General features: G+C 61.3%; 2 protein-coding genes across 2 annotated transcripts in view; both read right to left on the bottom strand.

The window, feature by feature from the left end:
* GRIN3B (glutamate ionotropic receptor NMDA type subunit 3B) overlaps window positions 1-7,026 on the bottom strand; it is a 9,581-nt gene extending 2,555 nt beyond the window's left edge. The window contains exons 1-3 of the mRNA XM_007954593.1: window positions 6,595-7,026; window positions 4,196-4,788; window positions 2,083-3,249 (exon numbers count right to left, since the gene is read on the bottom strand). Of these exons, the coding sequence (XP_007952784.1) occupies window positions 2,083-3,249; window positions 4,196-4,788; window positions 6,595-7,026 (2,192 nt within the window). The remainder of the gene's footprint in view (window positions 1-2,082; window positions 3,250-4,195; window positions 4,789-6,594) is intronic.
* A 5,249-nt stretch (window positions 7,027-12,275) lies between these two features.
* On the bottom strand, window positions 12,276-17,877 carry WDR18 (WD repeat domain 18). Its single transcript, XM_007954548.2, has 10 exons — window positions 17,668-17,877; window positions 16,284-16,394; window positions 14,954-15,087; window positions 14,583-14,724; window positions 14,083-14,226; window positions 13,919-13,983; window positions 13,614-13,738; window positions 13,068-13,234; window positions 12,622-12,690; window positions 12,276-12,407 (listed from the first exon to the last, which is right to left on the bottom strand). The coding sequence occupies exons 1-10, from the start codon at window positions 17,875-17,877 to the stop codon at window positions 12,276-12,278; spliced, it is 1,299 nt and encodes a 432-aa protein (XP_007952739.1).
* Between the last annotated feature and the right edge of the window lie 4,520 nt (window positions 17,878-22,397).

Genomic DNA, 22,397 nt, shown 5'->3' with positions numbered 1-22,397 from the left:
CATGTCCTGTCTCTCAGAAAACCCAGTGTGGGCTCTGTCTTCAGAACACATCCATGTGGGCCCCTCACCGCCTGCCCTATCGTCCCCTGGCCCAGCTCTGCCCTGGTACCCTGCTCTCTGCAGCGGGCAGGGGGGCACTGTGTAAGCCCCTGGTGAATGGATGAGTTTGGTCTCTGCTGACCTCGGCACACACCCAGACGCAGGAGGCCTGGGCACTACCTAGAGGACCCCTGGAGCTGTGCTAACCAGGAGGGCCAGAACGGTGTCCTCTGCACTGCCCAGTCTGGCAGCCGCCAGCCACACGTGGCTATTAATGGCTTAATAGCAACCGTGGGTCTGTGTTAAGTCGCCACCATGTCAGACAACACAGTGTCTTGATTTTATTAGCAGTGTGGAAGGGAACACAGGAGATGGTAGATAAACCCCCCCTCAAGGACTCAACCAGCCAGCTCCAAATGGTGGGACTGACTGCATGACAGACAACTTGATGTCGTCAGCAAACACATGTAACGTGAAAATAGAGAAGTCAATAAAAAGGATTCTAGAAGTTAAAAGGACATGAGATTTCAACCACATGCAATGTCTGCAGTCGACAAACTCGGGGGGAGGGGGGAATATGAGTGCGGGAAAATGTGGCCCGAGTTGTGCAGGTTCCTGAAATATTTACAGTGAAATGACACCAAGTCTGGGATTGGCTTCAAAATAATCCCACGGTTGGGGGGAGGGGGAAACTGTGAACACAAACTGGCTAGGAGCCGATTCTGGAGCTGAGATGAGTTCAGGGCGATCCATGGCGCCCTACTCTGGAGTGTTCCAAAATTGTCATTGAAAGAAAAAAAAGAAAGACCAGGGCCAGTCCCTGCTCTGCTGCTGCTGACAGGCAGGCCTCCCTGTGGCCACTAGAGGGCGCCATTGAGCACTGAGTTTCTCTGGGGTCCCACCTCCCTGGGGTACCAGCCTGTGACCTCCCCTCCCATAGGGCCATGCATAACTCGTCTCACCTCCCTGCGCTTCCCCTCCTCCTCTCTCCCTCCTTTCCCCCTGGCTCCAGCCACATGGCGCCTCCAACCCCACGGTAGGGTCCCCCAGGGTCCTTACACGTGCTGTTCCCTTCCCCTACAGCACTCTTCCTTATGTCCATCTAAAACTCCCTCGAGTGTCGCCCCCTAGCAGAGGGCTCCCCTGAGCTCTGCCCCTTGGGAAAACATCCCCCCCCCCTTCCTTGTGTCTCTCTAGCATTTCATCACCTCCCACACTAGACCGTTTGCTCATTTACCTTGATTCTCCTCAAATCCTCAGGGGCAAGGATCTTTGCCTGCTTTGTCCCTGCTGGGTCCCCAGTGCCTGGCACACACTAAACCAAACCAAACCTGTTCCCATTAAGTCAATTCTGACTCAGCAAACCCATGTGAGAGAGTGGAACTGCTCCACAGGGTCTCCAAGGCTGTCAATCTTCACAGAAGCAAAGCCCCCACAGTGGAGTCAGTTCTGAGTCACAGCGCCCCTAGAGGACAAAGTGGAACTTTCCCATAGGGTTTCCAAGGCTGGTGGCATAGTGCCTAAGGCACTTGACTGCTAACCAGAAGGCTGGCAGTTCAAACCCACCAGCCACTACTCAGAAGGAAGGTTGGGCAATCTACTTCCATAGTGATACCACCTCGGAAACCCAAGGAGGGGTCACTGTGAGTCGTGTCCGACTCCACGGCAGTGAGTTTGCTTGGTTTTTGTAATCTTTATGAAAACAGACCACCAGGTCCTAGCTCCTTCAGAGCCACTAGTGGCTTCAAACTGCTGACCTTTTGGTAACCAACCCCTCCTTGGGTTGCCAAGGCAGTACCACTACAGAAGTAGATTGTTCAACTTTCCTTATGAGCAGTGGCTGCTGGGTTTGAACTGCCAGCCTTCTGGTTAGCAGTCACATGCCTTTGGCACTATGCCACCAGCCTTGGAAACCCTATGGGAAATTTCCACTTTGTCCTCTAGAGGCGTCGTGAGTCGGAACTGACTCCACTGTGGGGGGTTTGGTTTGGGCTTTGCTTCCTGAAGATTGACGGGGCTCCACCACCAGGGCCCCTTGTACACCGCAGATGCTCAGTATTGCAGGAGTGAACAGCTGGTGCGGCAGGGGTTCCTGGTTCGGGATGGGGTGGGTGAGGGTGGGTGTCCATGCTCCCAGCTCTGAGACCCAGGCCCCCCCTCACCACATGGTGCCCCACCTTGGGGTCGTGGATCCCCGACAGCTCCTCGAAGGTCTTGTCCCCGACCATGACAGCAGCCAGGTTGGCCGTGTAGCTGGATAGCACCAGCAGGCAGAAAATGGCCCACAAGTTCATGAGGAAGCGTCCGGTGGGGCACTTGGGGGTCTTGCTGGACACGGTCCGCCCAAAGAGGATGGCGTAGCAGAGGTTGAGGGCTGAGGAGTAGGAGAAGACCGTGCTGCGGTTGCGGCCGCGGGGCGTGAGGCCGTAGGGGCTGCGCCACTCATACAGCGTGAGGAAGAGCGCGGTGAGGTGCAGCGCCGCGAACACGCCCACCCACATGGTCCAGTGCATGGGCCACGTAAAGGCGCCGATGGGCGAGGCGGTGTCGCGCGTGCGCACCAGGATGCCCAGGCTGGTGGAGAAGAAGGGGCTGGTGAAGTCCACCACGCGGGAGCGGGCCGAGTTGATGCTGAAGCTGGTGACCGCCATGTGGGCCGTGCCGGCCAGCAGGTCACCCACCAGCCCTGTCCAGCGGCCGTCGCGCAGGGCGCCATACTTGCCGTCACCCACAATATACAGCTGGAAGTCGAAGGATGCGTCCTCCGCCAGCTGCTCCAGCAGGTCGATACAGTACCCGTAGCAGCACTTCCGCAGGGCACGGGGCACCGAGCCGTTGGCCAGCGCGGCGAACAGTGCGTCCAGCGTGGCCGAGTCATTGGTGCCGGGCTCCAGGCAGAGCTGGCCCGCCGGGCACTGGCCATCCTCGTCTGACTCACGGGTGAACACAAACGGGTGCTCCACCAGCGTCACCACGCGCAGCCGGGGCCGGGCCTGGGTGCGCGGCGGGTGCAGGGGCCTCGCAGCAGTGCCCCCTGGCTCTAGCTCCAGCCTCCCGTCGTACCACCTGCCCACTGTGGCCCAGGCCGGGGTGCCCAGTGGGTCCTGGCGGAGGCCCCACACCTTGAAGTGTCGAGAGATGTGCACCTGGGACGTGCTTGTCACCCAGACTGGCCCTGTGCGGCCCTGGAAGGAGGTGTTGGCCAGGAACCTGGGGGCCGGGGGTGGGCAGGGTGGGCGTCAGGTAGCAGGCAGTGGGACCCCCCAGCCAAGATCAGACCCTCATCTCCAGCTGCCTTTATCTCCCTGGCCGTCCTTGTCCGTGTCCTGACAATGGGGATAGTAGTGGACACTTGGTGGCCTCTGTGTCCCCTCTACCAGCCCAGATGCTGTGGCTATAGCTCCCTGGCTCATGCTGTCACCCCTGTGGTGCTGATCAGGCCTCAGGGCTCCTGGTGGCTCAGCTGTGCCCCCAGACCCACCCCACACCACTACCCTGTCTTCTCCATGTGTTCTCTCCATAAACCCACACGTGGCGCCTACTCCGGGCCCTGCTCCCGGGCCCTGACCGAAGCTTCTACTCGGGAGAGCATCACTGGGATCTCGGAGAAGCAGCGTGGAGGGCATGAGCTCTGTGGAGAAGCCGTGGTCTGAGCCGTGTCAGGGGCGGACTGTGGGGGCACCGCTCCCGGCCCAGGTCACTCCGCGGCGTGGCCGCAGGTGGCTCGCGGCTGCTCCCTACTCTAGGTGGCAGAGGTGCTCCCACCGCTGCTAGGTCACAGCGCCCTCCCCAGGGGGTGGCCGGAGGCCAGTGACTGACAGATACGGGGGTAGGAATGCCGGGGCCCCGGGATCGTGACAGAGCTCACTCCGGGGTGCGGTTCATGCCCAGGGTTCCCCTGGGATCAGGCTGAGGCCGGCTCAGCTCCTTCCCTCTGCACCTCACTTCCCTTTCCCCAAAGCCCCCCAGTGAAGCCCGTCAGTGAATCCTCAGGCTCCGTTTCTGAACCCCCACCTAGATGGGGACAAAACCGCCCACTTGAAAGCACTCAACCCAGAGCCTGGCATACAGCTAGCACCCAGTAATGCTGGTGACCCGCGGGCCAAAGGTCACCCACTGGGTGGGCCTGGACAGACGCAGCAAGGTCCCCACTCACCGTGCCAGGAGGCGGCCCAAGGACTCAGGTCCGGCTGGCCGCAGCTCAGTGCAGCTGACTATTCTGGGGAGGAGGGCACGCTCTGGCTGCAAGTGGGCTGCTCTGCCCGATGCCCGCGCCACCAGCTCCACAGCATCCTGGATGACGGCTTCCAGTGGGGGCCGGGCCACCTCACCCACTGCCAGTAGCCCGGGTGGCAGGCCCTCGGTGGGCAGTGCCCGGGCAGGCAGCGGTGTGCCCAGTAGCCATCGGGGCCCTGGGGGCACGGCCGCCAGCACCTGCTGGGCGTGGGCAGCGTTGCAACCCAGGAGCACAGCTGCGGGCACTGGGGCCTCGGCCCCCGCCAGCGCCCCTAGAGGGGCCAGGCGTACTTGGAGCCCTGCGTCATCAGCGTCTGGCCGGCTCAGGTCCAGCAAGAGCTTGGGGGCCCGACCGGCCCTGCGTGTCCAGAGGGCCAGCAGGCCACTGGGGTCCCGAACGCGGCAGAGCACCAGGCCGATGTCCTCCCAGGCGTGGGCCTGCACCACGGACACCAGCACGTCCAGCAGTGTCTCCAGGGGGCTGGCCCAGTCTAGCTGCAGGTGGAAGGGGCTCTGGGGAGGGGACAGGCACAGTGAGGGTCTCGCCACACAGGCCCTGGCCCACCCATCAGAAACGCACTGCCATTGAGTCAATCCCGACTCATAGCAACCCCTCCTTGGGTTTCCAAGGTGGTATCACTATGGAAGTAGATTGCCCAATCTTCCTTCTGAGGAGTGGCTGGCTGGTGGGTTTGAACCACCAGCCTTCTGGTTAGCAGTCAAATGCCTTAGGCACTACATGTCACCAGAGCTCCTGCCCGTCAGGAAGTGCTCAGTAAATAAATGTCAGTTTCACAAGGGACCTTGCCCACCCCCGGTCTAAAGCCTTATGTGGCTCCCCATTGCCTCCATCACAGGCCTCAGTCTGACAGGTTCTGCCTCTTGGTTCTCAACACCCTGGTCGCACCTTCTCTATTCAGACTCCCCCATCTCCCAGGTAGAACCCTGGCTCCCTTTCTAGGATTCCCTCAGCCCCAGGTCCCTTCCTCCATTCCCATCCTGACCTTACCCCCACCCCACCCACCTGGGAGCCCCTCAGGGGCAGCCCAGGGCCGACAACCCCTGTGAACAACCTGGCTGAGGCCCTTGTGCTGGGAGCCACACCTGCCTGCTCCCTCTTGAGACCCTCCTCACATGCAGCTGTCCCTGTGCTGGGTAAGCCAAGGGCCTTGGCTGAGTGGGCCTGCAGGGCCTGCTGGCATCCAGAAAGTTCTCCTGGATCTGCCCTTGCCATGTCAGGGAACAGCACTTTCTCAGCACTTATGGGGTCAGGATGTTGCCTGGGAGGGGAGGGCAAGCCGGGCTGTGGGTGGGAGGCGAGCAAAGAGCCTGCCGGCTCAGGACAGTGCAGCGGCCACAGCCCCAGAGCCAGCCCCAGGGCCCCTTCAGCAGCCCTCCCCAGGCCGACGGAGGCGCACTTCCTGAAGGCCGTAGCGGAGAGAGACAGAGCCCAGTTCTGTACTCTCTCCCAGCTGCCCAGGCCACATAGAGGGCCGGGGTCGGACACTGGCTCTGGCCAGAGGTTAAGGAGCCCCTGGGCCTCCGCCAGGGTCAGTGCTGGAAGAGAAGGCAGGTGTGCACCCCAAGTTGGAATTGGGAGGTTCGGAGGGTGGAAGGCCAAGGTCAGAGTGCCTCTGAGCTGGGGTGCTGAGGATCACCCCAATCTCATCCTCCCCTTTGTCTGGGAACCCCTCCCAGCCTTCCAGGTCCCTCCCTATAGCCCCTGGGGAGTCTTTGCTAAGAAAACACAATGGGATCCCCGCAGCCCTGCCAAAGCTGCCTTCCCCCACCTTCTCCCAATTCCTCCCGAATGGGGGGCGTGGATCAGGAGAGAGAACGCCAAGCCTGAGAAGGGGGTTGGAAGGACAGGTTGGGGACCCAAGGGCACGCAGGAGGCTGAGGGGGCGGGGGTATCTCTCCTTAGGGGCCTCTGGGAGGATCCTGGGTGCAAGGCTGCACAACTCGGCAGGAGGGAGACTAGCGCTCCCTTCCCAGCCAGGAGGCGCCCGGGGACGGGTGCTCCGAGCGCTGAGCCCAGGTCTGGATCCCGGAGGAGGCTGTGCGCGAAGGGGCGGGGCGGGGTGTCCTGGGGTCGAAGAGGCAGGGGCGGCGGGGGGGCGTTCTCTGTCCTCAAGACCCAGGGAAAGGCTGTGCATGGGAGTTCCGTGCCCCAAAGGGCCGTCCAGGGGGCAAGAGCATCCTAACTCCAGGATACGGCCCGCGCGCCCCGGGGACTCCCGCATTCGCCTTAGGGCTGCAGCGGGGACTCCCCTTCGAACTCCCGCGCGCCCGGGCTCCCCCCGCCGGCCCCGCGCGTACCGGGGCGCCGAAGGGCGCGCGCGCGTCCCGCCGCAGCACGCTGAGCACAGGGGTCTCGGTGGCTGTCGCCAGGAAGTGCAGCTGCAGCAGCTCCGGCCGCGCCTCGGGAAAGGCTAGCAACGCCGCCACTCCCGGCGCCGCCAGCGCTCGGCACAGGCCGCGGGCCAGCGAGGCGGGGTCGCGGGCTGGGGGCGCGGCGGCCACCAACTCCAGGCTCAGGTTGTGCGACAGCTGCGGCAGCAACAAGGTGGCCCGGGCCAGGGCGGCACGGGCGCGGGCGCGGGCGGCGGGCGCGCGGGGCAGGAAGGCGCCCAGGCGCAGCGAGCCCCCAGAGCCCACCAGCTCGCCGCACGGCTGAGGGTGGCCGTGGGCAGGACCGGGCCTCAGCACCAGCGCCAGGCCGAGCCACAGCGCGCGCCGCACAAACTCCATGGCAAAGTTATCCGGCGCGAGGCGGAGCCGCGGGTGACAAGCACCGTGCGGGCGCGGGGACCCTGGCTTGTCGGGCGAGCCCTCCCCGCGAGGCCCCGCCCAGCTGCGCCGCCCCGGCGGCTCCGGGTTCCAGCCGCCGGCCCGGACTGCGTGTGGGGAGGGCTTAACCCATCCCTGCTCCGAGCCAGGGGAGCCATTTCCCCATTTTCCGGATGAGAAAACCCAGGCTCATTTCGGGGGCGGGGATTTGGGAGCAATATTGGCGCACACCCACACCCTCCTCCTTCCTAGGATTCCGAACCCCTTTCCCGCCTGGAAATGTCACTCATTGCTTAGGGAAACAGAGGCCCAGGATGGGGCAGGATTTGCCCTAGGCCACACCAGCAAAAAAAAAAAAACAACCCACCTCATTGTCATTAGTTAATTTTGCTTCACAGCGACCCCCTTTGGGTTTCCAAGACGGTAAATCTTTAGGGAAGTAGATATACCAGTCTGCCTTCTGCAGAGTGGCTGGTCGGTTTGAACCACCAGCCTTATGGTTAGTAGTCCAATGTCTTAGGCACTACACCACTTCCCAATTCCAGGGTGTAGGCCCTCCCCAGACCAACCCATCTGAACTTGTTCCAACAGTGTGCTTACTGGGAAACCAAGGCAGGCATGCAGGGTAGGTCCCGTAGAACTCTTTTCCTCCAGCCATGGGTAGGTCAGCTTGCACCAGAGAACTTCTCTTCACCCTTCAAAACCCAATGCCAAATGCCCATTACCGCCCCCCAAGAAAGATGCAGATTTCCCCCATTTCCTTTAAGGTCTCCTTGTCTCCACCATCTAATCACACATTATCACCTTCTCTTTCTGCCTTATTTGCTTTGTTTCCTGTCTGTCTTCTCCCCCAGGCTCTGGGAGGGGAGGGGCTGGGGCTGGCTTATTTACTACTGAAAACTGGTGTGTGCACACAGCAGGTGTTCTATGACTGTTTGCTGCTTGAGCCCCTGTTCAGACAAGGATGCATGGTCATGGCACCTTCCTCTGCTCCAGAACCTTCCTAGCTCCCTGCTGTCCACCAATCCCCAGCTCTTCTGGGATGGATTGAGTTATACCCCACAAGCATACATATTATAAATTCTAGCCTGTATGTCTGTGGCCAGACCTTGTCTCACGTACTTTAGATATGTCTAATAGAGGGACCAGGTGGCGCAGTGAGTGGGCACGTGACTGCTAACCAGAAGGCTAGCGGTTCAAACCCACCAGCCACTCCTCGGAAGGAAGATGGGGCAATCTACTTCTGTGGTGATACCGCCTCGGAAACCCAGGGAGGGGTCGCTGCAAGCCAGATCCAACTTGACAACAGTGAGTAACAGAGGGACCAGTCCCTGGAGAAGCACATTATGGTTGGTCGATGGTCAATATGAAAGAGGAAGACTGTCACTGAGACGGACTGACACAGCGCTGCAATGATGGGTCGAACAGAGCGACTATGCTGACGATGGCCAGGACCCACAGTGTGTCGTTCTGTGGACTGGGGTCGACTAGAGGGCTCCTCCCAGTGGCGATGGGTTATCTGTTATGTCAACGAGGATGAGTACAGGCCATGTTTGGGGCTCTCCCCTTTGTGCTCTCTCACTTCTCTTCAGTCAACAGTCCATGTTTTCACTGCATCCGAGATGTGGCCAGACCCATTTCAAACTGTTCACTACGGATTAGTAAGCACACATAAGCCTGTGCTCACCTTGCTCACTGAGAAATATTACAGAGATCAAGCAAGCGAGGGGGGGAGAGAGGGCCAAGACACACGGAGACCGATGTCCAAGGAATCACAAAGCAGAAGCTCAAGAGATGAGGGCCTTCCTCCGGGAACCCGACAGAGTGAAGAAAGCCTTGCGCTGGAGCTGGCGTCCTGTGCTTGGCCTTCCAGCCCCCCGACTGAGAAGAGAATAGCTTCTGTTGTTAAAGCCACCCTCTTGTGGCCTGTTACAGCAGTTATGGACAACTAAGACGTCTGCCCTTGAGTGCTCTGAGCCTGTGCTAAATGACTGCGGGTCCTTCCTGCCGCCCTGGCAGCTACCAGGCACTCAGATACACGGGTTGCATCAGGGCAAGGGTGGAGGAGGTACCTGCTGCCCCCCACCCCCACAGGCAGCACCTTGACACGAAACTCTTCCTGTCCCTCCAGGCGGGGGAAGAGCAAGCCAGGCTCTGAAGGTGTTGGGAGCCTCCCAGGATCTCACGGTGGGCACAGAACATTCCAGTCCTGAGGAATGACTCTCTGCTTGGCTGAGTTTTCCACACACACACATCCCTCTCTCTGGAGCCAATTTTAAAGGGAAAAACAATCCATTAGAGAGACACAGACACTAAGTACCAGCCCGCAGAGTGCACTGAGTTAGGAGACCACTGCACCGAGGCCCAGGCCCAAGGGGCTCAGTTCCAAGCGACAAGGGGCCACCTCCTTCAGCCACCTGGCCAGATATCCCAGAGACAGGACACGCAGGGACCACAATTCTGAACTCCTCCCCCAGAAACCAGCCCAGACACTTGATGCTGCCAACCGTCATGCTGGGATCCCTCCCACCTTCAAGGGAGCCCCACACCAGGCCACCCCCCAGCCTGGTCCTGAGTCATAAAGGGTCCCTGGGTCTGCCCGCCCCAGACTTGTCCCCCTGGGGTGAACTTCTCACTGATGGAGCAGGGGGTTCCTCAGAGACAGGGGACTGGTCCTGGGGAGGGGGCATCCCCCAAGAGGCGTATTTTCCAGTAAGCAAGGTACCAAACCAAAAAACCAAACTCCCTGCCACCGACTCGGATCTGACTCGCAGCCACGACCCCTCCTTGGGTTTCTGAGGTGGTATCGCTACGGAAGTAGATTGCCCACTCCTCTTTCCACGGAGTGGCTGGTGGACACCCAGACTTCCGGTTAGCAGTGCCTTAGGCACTCGCCACCAGCGCTCCTATAAGCAAAGTAAGCACAGGCGTATTTGTGCTTACTAATCTGTGGTGAACAATTTTAAATGGGTCTCACCACAACTTTGATGTAGTGAAACATGGGCACTTCACTAAACAAAGCACAAGTCCCTCGGTGCTTCCTGGCCGCTCCATCCCCGTCCAGGACGATGGCAGCACTCCGTCCCCACCGGGGAGCTTGGCAGCCGTCCCCGGAAGCCCAGTGTCCCACGAGCTGTAACACCTGCTGCGCCTCCCTGCCCTGAACAGACTCCCAAAGAGGGGAGAAGCGCCCCCATTTTAAAGATGTAACCGAAGTCTCCGAGCGGGGCGGGGCTTGCCAGGTCACGTTGCAGTCTAGGCCTGGGAGGCGGTGGGTAGCAGGCTCCGCCCCTCGTCTCCCTCAGGCTGTAAAACGCTGGTGGTCTCGGGCGCCCTGCCGTCCCATCTCAGCCCTTGGTCCGCCACCTGCCTTGGCTGTGTCTGAGCCTGCAGAGGGCCCAACGACCTTTGCATCCAGGGACAGATGCGGCCGGGCGCAAGCCCTTGGCATACGAATGAACGACCCACGTGGACAGGAGCCCGGTACCTGCAGCCAGGCGTGCAGTCTGTCTGCTGGCAGGTCAGCGGGGGTGCCCAGCCAGGGGCTCCCCGGGACCTCACACCTGTCCAGGGGTGACACTATACCCTCACCCCTAACCACTGACGCAGGGCTGCTGGGGTCCAGAGCAGTGCTGGGGGCCTCGATGGTAGGAGTAGGGACAGGGCGTGAGTCCCCCCAGGACTCAGGAAAGTGGCCGCCAGCAGCGAGACAGCCATGTGCCTCCTCCTGGACACAGGCCAAGAGCCCTAGCTTCTGGCGAGCAGCCCGGCTCCCTCTGGTACCTGAGCAGACACACGCAGGGGCCATGGGGACTGCTTCCCAGCCATGCCCAAGAGCCATCTCTCCCCCACAAGTGACCTTTAGTTATGGAGACCCGTGGTGGTGTGGGCATGGCCGGCGGTTGGTGGAATGTTCTCCTGCCCTGCCTCAGCCCCAAGGCAGACCACCTGAGAGGAGGGCCACTAGGGGTGTTGGTGTGGACCTGGCCCTCGGGGATCCTCGCAGCTCTCAACTCCCAGAGAAGGCTGGTCCCATCAGGGGGAACACCCACAGCCCTCTGCCCTCTGCGTGCCCTGGAGGGGCCCTCCGTCTCCCCTCTAGGGGTCTGATGGCACCTATGTGTGTGCACATTACTGGGCCATTTAAAAATGAAGACCACTAGTGGCCATCAGGAGATCCCCCATCCCACAGGAAGGTCACCCCAGGTGACGCCTTGCCTCAGCTCCCTGGCTGAGGGTCGGAGAGAGTGGGGGTGACACAGTACTTGTGCCTGAGGCCAAGCGTCCCGACGCAGACATGGGGCAGCCAGCCAAGAGGGCAAAGAGCCCCGGAAGGGGGGGACGTGCCAGCCAAAATCATGAACTCAGCGCTGGCAGCCGTCAGGGCCCTGTTAAATCACAAGGATTTCCTGGATCATTAAGCAGGGCTGTCAGTGGAGGACAGCCTTCTGGAAAGTTCCACTGGCGGCCCTGGGGCCCATGCACCTGGCAGCGGGTGGTGACTGGCTGTGTCCCTGGGGCAATGGGGGCCCTGGACGTTGCACAAATCTGGCTACACAGCTAAGCCCTCTTGGGGGACTTCAGCCCCAAGCCACATGTGCCGATCCAGGATTGGTGGCCCCTCGGAGGATACCCCAGGGAGGGGACCCATGCTCTCGACTGTCCCCACCTCCATCCTGAGGCTGTGCCGTCACCCTGGCCACTCTAGATTCAGGGGTGACAGGTACAGCCTCTTCCCTGCCTGCACCTCTCTGGCTGGGTGGATGGAGGGCCTTGGGGGTGGGGTAACTGAAGTTGGCAGGGCAGTACCTGGCCTGGTTTGAGAAGGAGCAGGCATTGCCCAGGGTCTCAAATGGGGTCCGAGGAGGGGCAGGGGGTGTTTGGGGACCCTCTCCAGACCAGGCTGGTTTGGCAGCTCCAACTTCTGGCGCAACCTTGTCCCTGGGACAAAGACAACTGACCCCGTGTGGTTCTTCCTTCATGCCTGGGCACTTGTGTGCTGGCTCCAGGAGATGTGACCACATGGAGACCAACAAGCAGAGGCATTTTGCGCGTTTTTTAAAAACTGGAAGAGCACCAACAGGAAAACGTAATGACACGTCAATGAACAACGCTGAGGTGACCCAGCTCTGCGTCCCGAGTGAAGGCAGTAACGAGACACACAGCAGAGAGGGTGCACTCGGCAGGTGGCTGGCGCTGCGGCACCGGGCTCACTTGGCCGGCCTGGTGATGATGCGTGTAGAGAAGTCGAAAAGGTCGCGGTTGATCTTGCGCAGATTGCGCACCTCGTCCTCCAGCTCCGTCACGCGGATGCGCAGCTGGTCCTGGCCGCCCAGGACACTCTGGGGGCACGCGAGGACGGGACGTTAGAGGCTGGAGAGGCTCCACCCCCCCACCTCCATGTCCTGCCACGCCCGCTGCCTCCCCCCATCGCTGCAGGGACAGTGTCACTGGGTACAGCAGGAGGCAGGGACTGGTGGTTATCTCCTCCCAAGCCCCTAGTTGGCCCCACACTCTCGGGTCCCAGAGGCACCCCCCCAGTCAGGCCTCGCCCACCTTCTCCATGGTGCTGCACATGACGGACTGCAGCTGCTCCGCCCGCTCCAAGTAGCTTGGCTCTGAACCCTGCAACAGAGGCTCCAGTGACCATGGCGGACGCCGGAACACCTGCCTGTCCTCTGCTCCCCCCAAGAAGCAGCCTCATGCCCAGCAGCCTTGCATGAAAGACCTGTTCCCCATCCCTTCAAATCTGGACCTACACCTCTAGGAGCTCAGTCCCAAGAGACCATTGAGGAGGGCAGCCGAGTGAGGGACCCCTAGGGTATTGGACCTCATGCCTCCCCTGCAGCCCTTCAAGCTCCCTGGGAGCCCTGCTCCTGGGGTGTGGCACGTTCTGGAAGTCAGTCCATCCTCAGCAGACTGGCGGGCGTGCCAGGGTCATCTGACCCTCACAGGGCACACCACACCACCTGTGGTACTGGGCTGGCAGGGGTGGGACACACCTGCCGGTGGAGGCCCAAGCGTAGGGTGAGGCTCCCTGGGTGCGGCTGGTCACCGTGCTCAGCCCCCAGCAGGTGCTTGTTGAAGTGCGGCAGCGGCAGGCTGGGCCTGAGGTCGGAGCTCAGCATGTTCACGGGAGCCAGCATGATGAAGGCGTTGGTCACAGGGCCTGCGTGGGGCAGAGTGCGCATGTGGGGGGCAGCCCAGCTCTGCCCCATGCCACCAGCCTTCGAGCCTGCTGTGCCCTGGGCCTGGACACCGTGCCTGGGTGGCTGGGACCTTCGTGTGAAGGCAGCAGCCTGTGCTGCCTGCTCTGGCAATGTGCGGCCTGTGCTCATCTGCCTGCTCACAGGAGCACATGAAGACGGCCAGGGCCAGGGGCCACCTGAGGCTCACGGTGCCCGCACTGTCCCCGGGCCCCACCTCTGAGGGTCACGGTGCCCGCACTGTCCCCCCGGTCCCCACCTCTGAGGGTCTCGGTGCCCGCACTGTCCCCTGGTCCCCACCTCTGAGGGTCACAGTGCCCACACTGTGCCCCGGGCCCCCACCTTTGAGGGTCACGGTGCGTATACATTGCTTGCTATGCACGTCCCACAGCCGCACGGTCTCATCGTGGGAGCCCGAGAGCAACAGGCTGCCGTCAGTGGACACAGACAGACATGTCACCTGGTTCCTGAGGACAGACAGGTATTGGGGGTGGCCGCCCAGTGCAGGCCTGAGAGAGAACAGCTGGTGCCCCTCAAAGGGAGAGGATGGGGGTAGATGGTCACACCTCAGAGCCCCCGAACCCCGACTCCCTGCCCGAGCCACTAAGCCTGAGAGCCCCCCAGTTCTCGCCCGAGCCCCTGCCCACCTGTGCCCTCGGAAGACCTTCCCACTCTCCTGCTCCGGCTGAAAGTTCTTCTCTCTCTGCCCGGGCTGTGGGGCCGAAACCATGGTGAGTGCAGGGCTGGGCAGAAGCTCAGGGGGTCCTGAGAGTGGGGCGTGACCACTGCCCGCCTGCCCGCACTCACTCACCCAGGAGCACAGGTCCACCTGGAAGATGGAGCCGTCACTGCCTCCACAGAATATGTGGTGCTCAGCCAGGTCCAGGGACACGGCCACAATGGCCACATCGAACAGAACTGACAGCAGCAGCTCGCCTGAGGAGAGCTCCCAGAGCTGGGGGCGGGGCTGGGGTCAGGAGGGCTCCCAGGGCTGGGGGCGGGGTGGGTCAGGAGGGCTCCCAGGGCTGGTGGCGGGGCTGGGGTCAGGAGGGCTCCCAGGGCTGGTGGCGGGGTGGGTCAGGAGGGCTCCCAGGGCTGGAGGAGCGGGAGCTCCCAGACCCAGAGCTGGAGGTCCCAGTGGGTCCTGGGGTCATCAGTGTGTTGCTGAGCCAGGCCGGGTTCCCCCCCACAATGTTGCCAGAAGGCTGGCCCTGCCCAGAAGTTCATCATCTGCTTCTCGGGCCAGCTCAGGGCAGGGATTAGGAGCTGTCTGGGCCCGGCAGCAGGGAAGGGAGGCGTGGGAGGCCCCACCTTCACCGTCTGGTCCAGCGATGCTGTAGCCACCCGGGCCAGGGGTCCCCCAAGGCCACAGTGCACATCTGTGACAGGTAGGGTGTGGTGTGACCAGACGTGTCGTGGGGCGGGGATCCTGGCGGGGTCCGCCTGCAGCACGCTGGGGACGGGGAGTGGGCGCTCAGTCCTGCCTCCCGACCCAGCCCCTCCCCTGCATCTGGCTCCCCGATGGTCCTCCACAGTCCCCAAACAAAACAGGCTCCCTTGTGCCTACCTGCCCCGCCCCCTGCCACCCGTCACAGCAGGATAAGCTCTCTGCACTTCTCTGACGGCCTTGCCCAGTGAGGGTCCCGGACCACCCAAAATGTCACCCGAGGACAGGTCACTACCTGCAGAGGCTCCAGGCCAGTGCCAGGCAGTCCTTGCCCCCCGAGACAAAGTGACTGCCATCGCCCGTGAACCGCAGGCACACCACGTCCTGGTAGTGACGGCTGAGGATGACCAGGAGGTTCCCTGTGGAGACCTGGGGAGCGCTTAGGATGACCAGGAGGTTCCCTGGGGAGCACATGCAGACAGGCCCGTTCCCGGTGCCCCCAGCGGCCTGTGACTGGACAGCCCTGCCTCCTGCAGGAGCGGGCAAGTGGAGCAGCAGCCCAAGGGGAAGTACGAGGCATGTCGGCCTTCAGCTGGTCCTCAGCACAGCCGGGTCTCAGCTAGAGACACCTTGGGCAGCTCTGGCCGCTGCACTAGAGCACCAGGGTGCTGCCAGCCAGGCCACAGCGGGAGGGGCCAGCAGGGCTGGATGCGAATGGCCAAGGCTGCCCTGGTCAGGATGGGGGGACGGGCCTCCAAGCCCCAGGACAGCCATGTAGTCCTGGCCCTCAGTTTCCAAGTGGGGCTTAGGGCTACGGGCCAACAGTGGAATGTTACTGCTGCCAACCAGTGCAGGGCTGGGATCTGAGACCTGACACATAAGCACTCATGCACGAACACGCAACACACATATATGTGCACACACATACCAAGCTGTGGGCTGCAGCAGATTTTGTGGCCACACTGGACCTCTTACAAACTCCTGTCATCAGCCTCAGCCCACTGTCCACAGCCTCGGGGCCAAGCCTCCTGTGTTTGCCTCCCCCCGTTCCCCCTGACCCCATGGAGAGAGGGGCACCCCAACAGCAGATCTGCAGTCAGGGCGATGGTGCTCTGGCCTCCTGCTGGTGTGAGAGCCCCTTTGTGGTCACAGCTTCCGTTGCTCAGAAATCTTCCCGGTGGTTGGGAAGCTGGGGGACCTGTGCCAACCAGCAGGTAACGGCGACAGTCGGTCAGCAAGGGGGAGGGGCTGTGACCTGAGGCCCGCCCACGCCATCCTTCTTCCCACACCCATTCTGCATTCTTACACGAGCGCCCATGAGGTGCCTCGTGCCCTGGTTTCCCTCCCACTGCGTGAGTGACCCCATCCTAGCTTCAAGGCCACAGACTGGGGTCTTGGAGCCCAGGAATGCGACCACCAAGGCCCCAGCGTCTTGCGGCCCTTCTGTCTTGAAAGAGAGCCCTCATGCTGCACTGGTTCTCGGCAGCCCCAGGGATCGGGGTGTGAAGCTGGTGAGGATGGGGTCAGGCTGGGCACAGTACGGGTCCCACCTGTGATTCCCGCACCATCGGCACCAAGAGCCCGCGAGCTCCGGCGCGTGAGCCCAGCCCGAGTGCCCCCCTCACCTCCCACAGGTGGATGCTCTCCTCGATGCCAGCCAGGACGTAGAGGCCATCGGGCGACGTGGTCAGACAGGTGACGGGCCCAGGGCACGTGATCTTCTGCTGGAGCTGGTCCTGGGGACACAACAGGCTCAGTGTACATCACAGGTGTGGGACCCCACAGGCAGAGAACACCTGGACTCCAGAAAGAGGACGGGAAGGGAGGTGGAAGCGGGCCCTTGGCCCAGGAGGGGAGGTACGAGGCCGCCCGGGACCCTGCAGGGGTGGGCTGCGGCTGCTTAGATAGGAGCTGCAAGGGAGTGGGGTGTGGGCAACCCAAAGGTGCCTGGAGGGGCGGGGGGCAGGGCAGAGAGGGCCCAGCAGCCAGCTGCTCTTCCTCCTGACCCTGCCTCCCTAAAATCAGAGGTGCCCTGAGCCTGTTTCCTCATTTCTGAAATGGGGACACCTCTGAGATTGTTTAGGCCCGACAAGGCTGGCATCTTGGGGTAACGTGGGCCCAGTGGGGAAGGCCAGGGAGAGTGCCTGAGTGGTGCGAAAAACCTACTCAGCTGCTAACTGAAAGGCTAGCTGTTCAGTCCACCCCAGACACACATCAGAAAGGCCTGATAAATTACTTGGAAAACCCAGCCACTGAAAACCCTACATGGTTCAGTTCTACTCTGACACACACCGGGTTCCATGCAAAACCCAAACCAAAGCCACTGCCATGCGGTGGATCTCCACAAAACAAAACTGCCCCTAAGATTCCCACGAATGTCAGTCTTTATGGAAACAGACTGCCTCATCTCTCTCCTGCCGAGTGGCTGGTGGGTTCCAACAGCAAACTTTGTGGTTAGCAACCCAATGCTTTAACCACTGCACTACCACAGCTCCATAGGGTCACCATGTGTAGGGGTCAATTCCACAGCAAGGATTTTGTGCATGTCTGTGTGTGTGTGTGTGTGTGTGGGGGGGTGTCTGGGGGTGTGTGCGCGTGCGCGAAGGCTGATACATGGCGGAGGGGCTCCAGGGCTCCCCTTCCAACTCAAGTTATCTCTTGAATCGAACTGCTCACTCAACGCTCGTGTGCAGCCGCAGCTTCCTCCAGGAATCACCGTCCCCAGCTCCCCTTGTGTTCCCGCCCCCAAACCCCTCACATTGCGCACGCGCAAAGCGTCTCAACGGCTCCCCACCCCCAGACGCGCGCCATCCTGTGCCAATAAGCCCCCAGACCTGCGCATGCGCACGGCACCCAAGCTAATTCCGCGGCCCCCCCGCCCGCCCGCCCCGTCTACTAACTGCACCTCGGTTCTGGTGCGTGCAATCCCCACCAACCCTTCTCCACACCCCAGTCTCGGTGGCGTGCTCCGCCTCAATGGAGCTGGGTCCTAAGCGCGCGCCGCCAAACCTTGCGCTGCAGCTCCCAGGCGCTGATGTAGTTTTTGCCTAGCTGCGCTGCCAGAAGGTATTCGCCATTGAGCATCGCCAGGCCGCGGGGCCCAGCCTGACCGCCGCGGTACGTGAGTAGGTTGGCGCCGGAGTGTAGTTCCCACACGACACAGCTCCACAGCTGGCCCGCCGAGTCCGTACACACGGCCACCTCCATGGGCGCCGCCATCTTGCCTCTGCTACCTCCCCGGATGTGCGTCACCAGCAGCAAGAAGCGGCGAGGCGGCGGGGGCAGGGCAGCGACGCGCGGGCTAGAGAAGCAGGTATGCTAGCTCGCCCCCAGGCGGCTGGAGGACCTGCGCATGCGCACACTCCTTTAGGTGTGGTTGCCTGTCAAGGGCTGCTTACCCCTCAACCTGTAGAGAATTCAGGGACGCGTGGAGTGATTAGGCACCCTAGAAGGCGAACCCCTTCCAAAAAGATAGATGGAGAAACCAAGGTCCAGGGTCTCCTGCGAGCAGTTGCCAGGGTTTTGCGACTTAACTAACCTCTAAACAAGCCCCGAGGTCGGTCTGAGCACCGCTTAACCTGCACGTCTCAGATGCCCGGCCCCAGGCCATGCCTAAATACGCTGTTTTTAAAGTGTGGAATTAACTGCTAGCCTTCAAAAAGGGAGAATTCACTCGAAAGTCAAGATGTCTGGCTTGGAAGTCTTGGCTGTCCTGGGCCTGGGCCCACTAGCCGTATCCAACTGACTGGATTGCAGGTGTGAGGCCCAAGCCTCCAGGCCGCTGGAGGCATTTACTGGAGCGTGGGAGGGGGCCCAGAGCGGGATGGGACTGCTTCCTGCACGCCATGAGGCGGACCGGTGGGGAAAAGAGGAGGAGCGTTTCTCGCTGTGAGGGAACCACAAGAAAGGGATATCCAGACTGGGGGACCCGCAGCTCCACTGTTGGCCATCAGATGGCAGGCGTGAGCCACCGGCCAGGAGGCAGGCCTGGGAAGGGCCTCAGGCTGAGGGGAGCCTCCGGGACATAGCAGTTATGGGGGGTGGAGGGTGTCACAGGGGCGTTCCATACCAAGGGTCAGGAGGGGGCGTCCCAGAGGAGGTCCGCTTGGGCTGGGCGCTAACAACCTGAAGATGAGAGAAAAGTACCAGGCAGTGGAACAAACAGCCTGTGCAAAGGCCCTGAGGCGAGGGCCACAGAGGGAGGGGAGCTGGGCTGTGCTGAGCCTTGTGGGCCCAGGAGAAGCCAGGTTTTATCCTGAGGAAGGGAGGAACAGAGAACCAAGGGGCGTTTTTAAGGTGAGGAGAGTAGGGTGTCTAGGCAGCTTGCAAGGAGAGAAGCTGAGGCAGGGACCACCTGGTCAGATTAAAGCCAGAACCAACTGTTTCTGACTCTCACTCCCAGGCTCTGCTGAAGCCCTCAGGACCCTTAAAGTGTGAGGAGGCCAAGAGCACCACTTTGAATGCTAATTTACACTTTTCAAACGCCCTTTCTCCCCAAATCAGATCTTTCTTAGGTTTCTGGTGGGTCTGTGTCCTGTCCCTGTCTGCCTGGCCCAGGCTACTTTGTGGGCCCCCCATGGTCTATGGAACCAGTCTGAGAATGGCTGCCTTACGCAGTGTGGCTCCCAGGAGAGGGCTGAGGCTCAGGGCTTGAACTGGGGCTTCTGGGGGAGTTGTTGCCACTTCTGAACCATGTGGCAGCTTGCTGTGCGGTTCCAGGCCTCAGTTTCCCCACCTCTCTACCTGGGGGCTTATGGGAGATCATGTGAGGAGCAGTGGGACTCTTGCCTTTGCTAATCTGTGGGAACTGGGGACCCTGGGTCTGCAGGTGTGGGTTGTGGGGGAGCAACTGTGCACCGGGCCTGCAGCCAGGAGCCCCAGGAGGGGTGCTGACAATGGACCTGCAGGCAGGGCCCAGCCTTGGAGCCTGACACTGCCCAGCACACCCCGTTGTAGGCCTCCTGCCGTGGCCTAGCCCAGGCAAGTGTTCCCCTCCCCTCCCTGGGGACCCAGCTTGCCCAGGCGGCTGTGTGAGGTCAGAGGTCACCCTGCCCCCAACCCTGTTCCCGGAATGAGGACAGACCAGTTGTGTCGGCAAAGTCGGACAAAAGCCACACTTGGGGGCATCTCTGGACCACCCAGAGGCCAGGGCCCATTGGTGGCAGCTTGGCACCGCGCCCCTGCCCCAAATCCAAGTCTGGGAGGGCGTAGGGAAGGACGGGGTGGGGAAACTGAGGCACAGAGACAAACACAACTTCTCTGGGTCCAGTCCCTACCGTCTCCATCCTCTGCACGTGAACTGAGCACCTCCTCTTGGTGGGCGTCCTAGCATGGGCCTCCAGCCCTAGCTCGTCCCTGGGGACACACCAAGGCACCTTGCACTCCAGGCCTTCCCCAAGGCAGCCCTGCTGACGGCAGAAGGGAGGCAGGATTCATTCGCAGTAGCCAGCTCCTTTCTCAGGCCGCAGCCACCTCCCCCTCTAGCCCTTTGCTAATCAGGTCTGGGGTTGGGTTTCGCTCCTGGGAGACATCTAACAAGCGCCCAGCGACCAGAGGCCCAGGGAGGCGGCAGGCTGGGCTCTGGGGGCTGGGGAGGGGTGGACCGGGACCCCTCCCCAAGTGCTCCCCAGATGCTGTGGGCCCCCAGGCCCCCAGCCTCCTCCCTGGGCTCCTCAGCTGAGGCATAAAGATGGAACCCTGGCCGATCCAGTTTACCAGAGGGGCCTTTCTGCCATCCCCGTACCTCCCTGGGGAGGGGGCGGTGCGGTGGCTGACCTCCGGCCTCCGACTCCCAGTGGCCCCCTAGGCCCTGTGGAGGCTGAGACACAGCTGAGTCCCCTGAGGTCGCCCGTCTTCCCTTCGGACTGGCAGGAAATCAGGCCCTGGGTTAGCGGTGTGAGCCGCAGCAGGAGGGGCCCGGGGGGTTTTTCTCTCCTGCGACGCAGCCTCTGGGCAAGACCAGTCCAGGCTAGGTGGGGCCAGAGCCAGGACAGGGGACGGTGGGAGGCTGGAGCGGGCCTGCCTGCGGCCGCACGTTGGCCTTGAGTCCGCTCTGGCCGGTGACTCGAGGTCAATGGATCCAGCACCCCAGGACCTCTCTCAGTGCGATGCCCTTCTTGCTCGCTGGCGTTTGATCTGGGGGTGCTGAGAACCTGGGGAATCCCCTTCACTGTTTCTTGAGTCAGAGGTCGCGAACGGGCCGTCCAGGGGCCAAATCCAGCCCTTGGTCTTCTTTGGGGTCACAGTGTTGGAACGGAAAAGGTGAAAATGTTGCCAACACTGGGAAAGACAAGATTCTTGTTGATGTCGCACCTAAGGCCCTAGAGCCCCTCCCTGCCCAGGACCCCCTCCCCCAGCCCAGGAGGCTCACCCCAAGATGCTTCCCGTGGTGCACTCCCTTGGGTTGGGCAGGTGACGGACACGTGGCCTCCAGGAAGATGGGGAAGTCATGCACCCTGGGGAAGGGGTGTTGGGGGTGGAGGTGGACCCATGAGTGTGGGAGCTACGTGCATGTCCTCCAGGGAAGGAGGGGCTCCACTGTGCAGGAGGGGTTGAGCTTAGAGCAGGGAGAATGGGAGCAAAGACAGGGAATGGGCTTTCCAGGCAGGAAAGACCACATGTGCAAAGGCCCTGAGGCATGACCAGGCCTGCCTCTGAGGGACAGAAATGAGGCCAGGGTGGCGGGACCGAGCTCACAGGTGGATGTGAACTCATGCACGTGTGTGTGTGTGTGTGTGTGTGTGTGTGTGTGTGTGTGTGTCAAGGGGTGTGGAGACAAGCCCTGGAGGCTTCGGTCAGACCAGTCTGGGACAGGCGTGGCCTTACCTTACCTTGGTCACTTGCAGAATCCACAAAACTGGAACAATTACGATATAGTGGTCTGTGGCACAAGGTCTCATGTATGAATCCATTCAGCCCCAAAATAAACACCAGAGGTGCCATGGCCGCATACTCCCACTTTATGAAGAGAGGTAGCAAGGGGGAGGGCCCTGAAACCTCAGGCTTCTTAGGCAGGTCGTCCTGGGCACTGTAGGGGTTTGAGCAGCAGCCCCGGCCTCCACCCACTTGACGCCAGTAGCACCCCTCAGTCGTGACACCCACAGATGTCCCCAGACATTGCCCGGTGTCTGAAACTGTCACCATGGGTGAGAAGCCCTGGGTTGGGAGCTGAGACAGCCCTCCCCTAACCATCTGATGTCTGATGTCCTAGGACATGGTGGCTGCTGTCAGATGCTGAGGAGTCAGTCCCAAGTCACAGCAGCCCCGTATGACAAAGTACAGCCACCCCTGGGGGTGTCTAGGCTGGGTCTCTACAGAGATCTCTGGCAGCACATTTGCCCGGGCAATACGTCGTCTGATGTCCTGACCGCTGCTTCCATGGACGTTGACTGTGGATCCAAGTAAGATGAAATCTTTGACAGCTTCTTTTCTCCATTTATCGTGATGTTACTTATTGGTCCAGTTGTGAGGATTTGTTTCCTTATGTTGAGGTATAATCCGTACTGAAGGCTGTAGTCTTCGATCTTCATCAGTAAGTGCTTCAAGTCATCCTCACTTTCAGCAAGTAAAGTAGTGTCGTCTTCATATCACAGGCCATTAAATGAGTCTTTCTCCAATCCAGATGTCATGTTCTTCAGATAGTCCAGCTTCCCGGATTATTTGCTCAGCATGCAGACTGAATAAGTATGGTGAAGGAATACGACCCTGACACTTTCAGCATTCTTTTAAATTTCAAAATC

This window comes from Orycteropus afer, unplaced genomic scaffold (assembly GCF_000298275.1).
Source record: "Orycteropus afer afer isolate SDZICR_OR568_19922 unplaced genomic scaffold, OryAfe1.0 scaffold00466, whole genome shotgun sequence".
Classification (NCBI taxonomy): Eukaryota; Metazoa; Chordata; class Mammalia; order Tubulidentata; family Orycteropodidae; genus Orycteropus; species Orycteropus afer.
This window is presented reverse-complemented; position numbering and strand designations above follow the sequence as displayed.

Excerpts from the sequence above, each read along its gene's own strand:
- WDR18 (XM_007954548.2), bottom strand. The coding sequence starts at position 17,877 with ATGGCGGCGCCCATGGAGGTGGCCGTGTGTACGGACTCGGCGGGCCAG. Across the intron at positions 15,088-16,283 it reads AGAGCATCCACCTGTGGGAG|GTCTCCACAGGGAACCTCCT; the intron begins GTGAGGGGGGCA and ends AGCGCTCCCCAG. Across the intron at positions 13,739-13,918 it reads AAGGTCTTCCGAGGGCACAG|GAACCAGGTGACATGTCTGT; the intron begins GTGGGCAGGGGC and ends GTCTGTCCTCAG.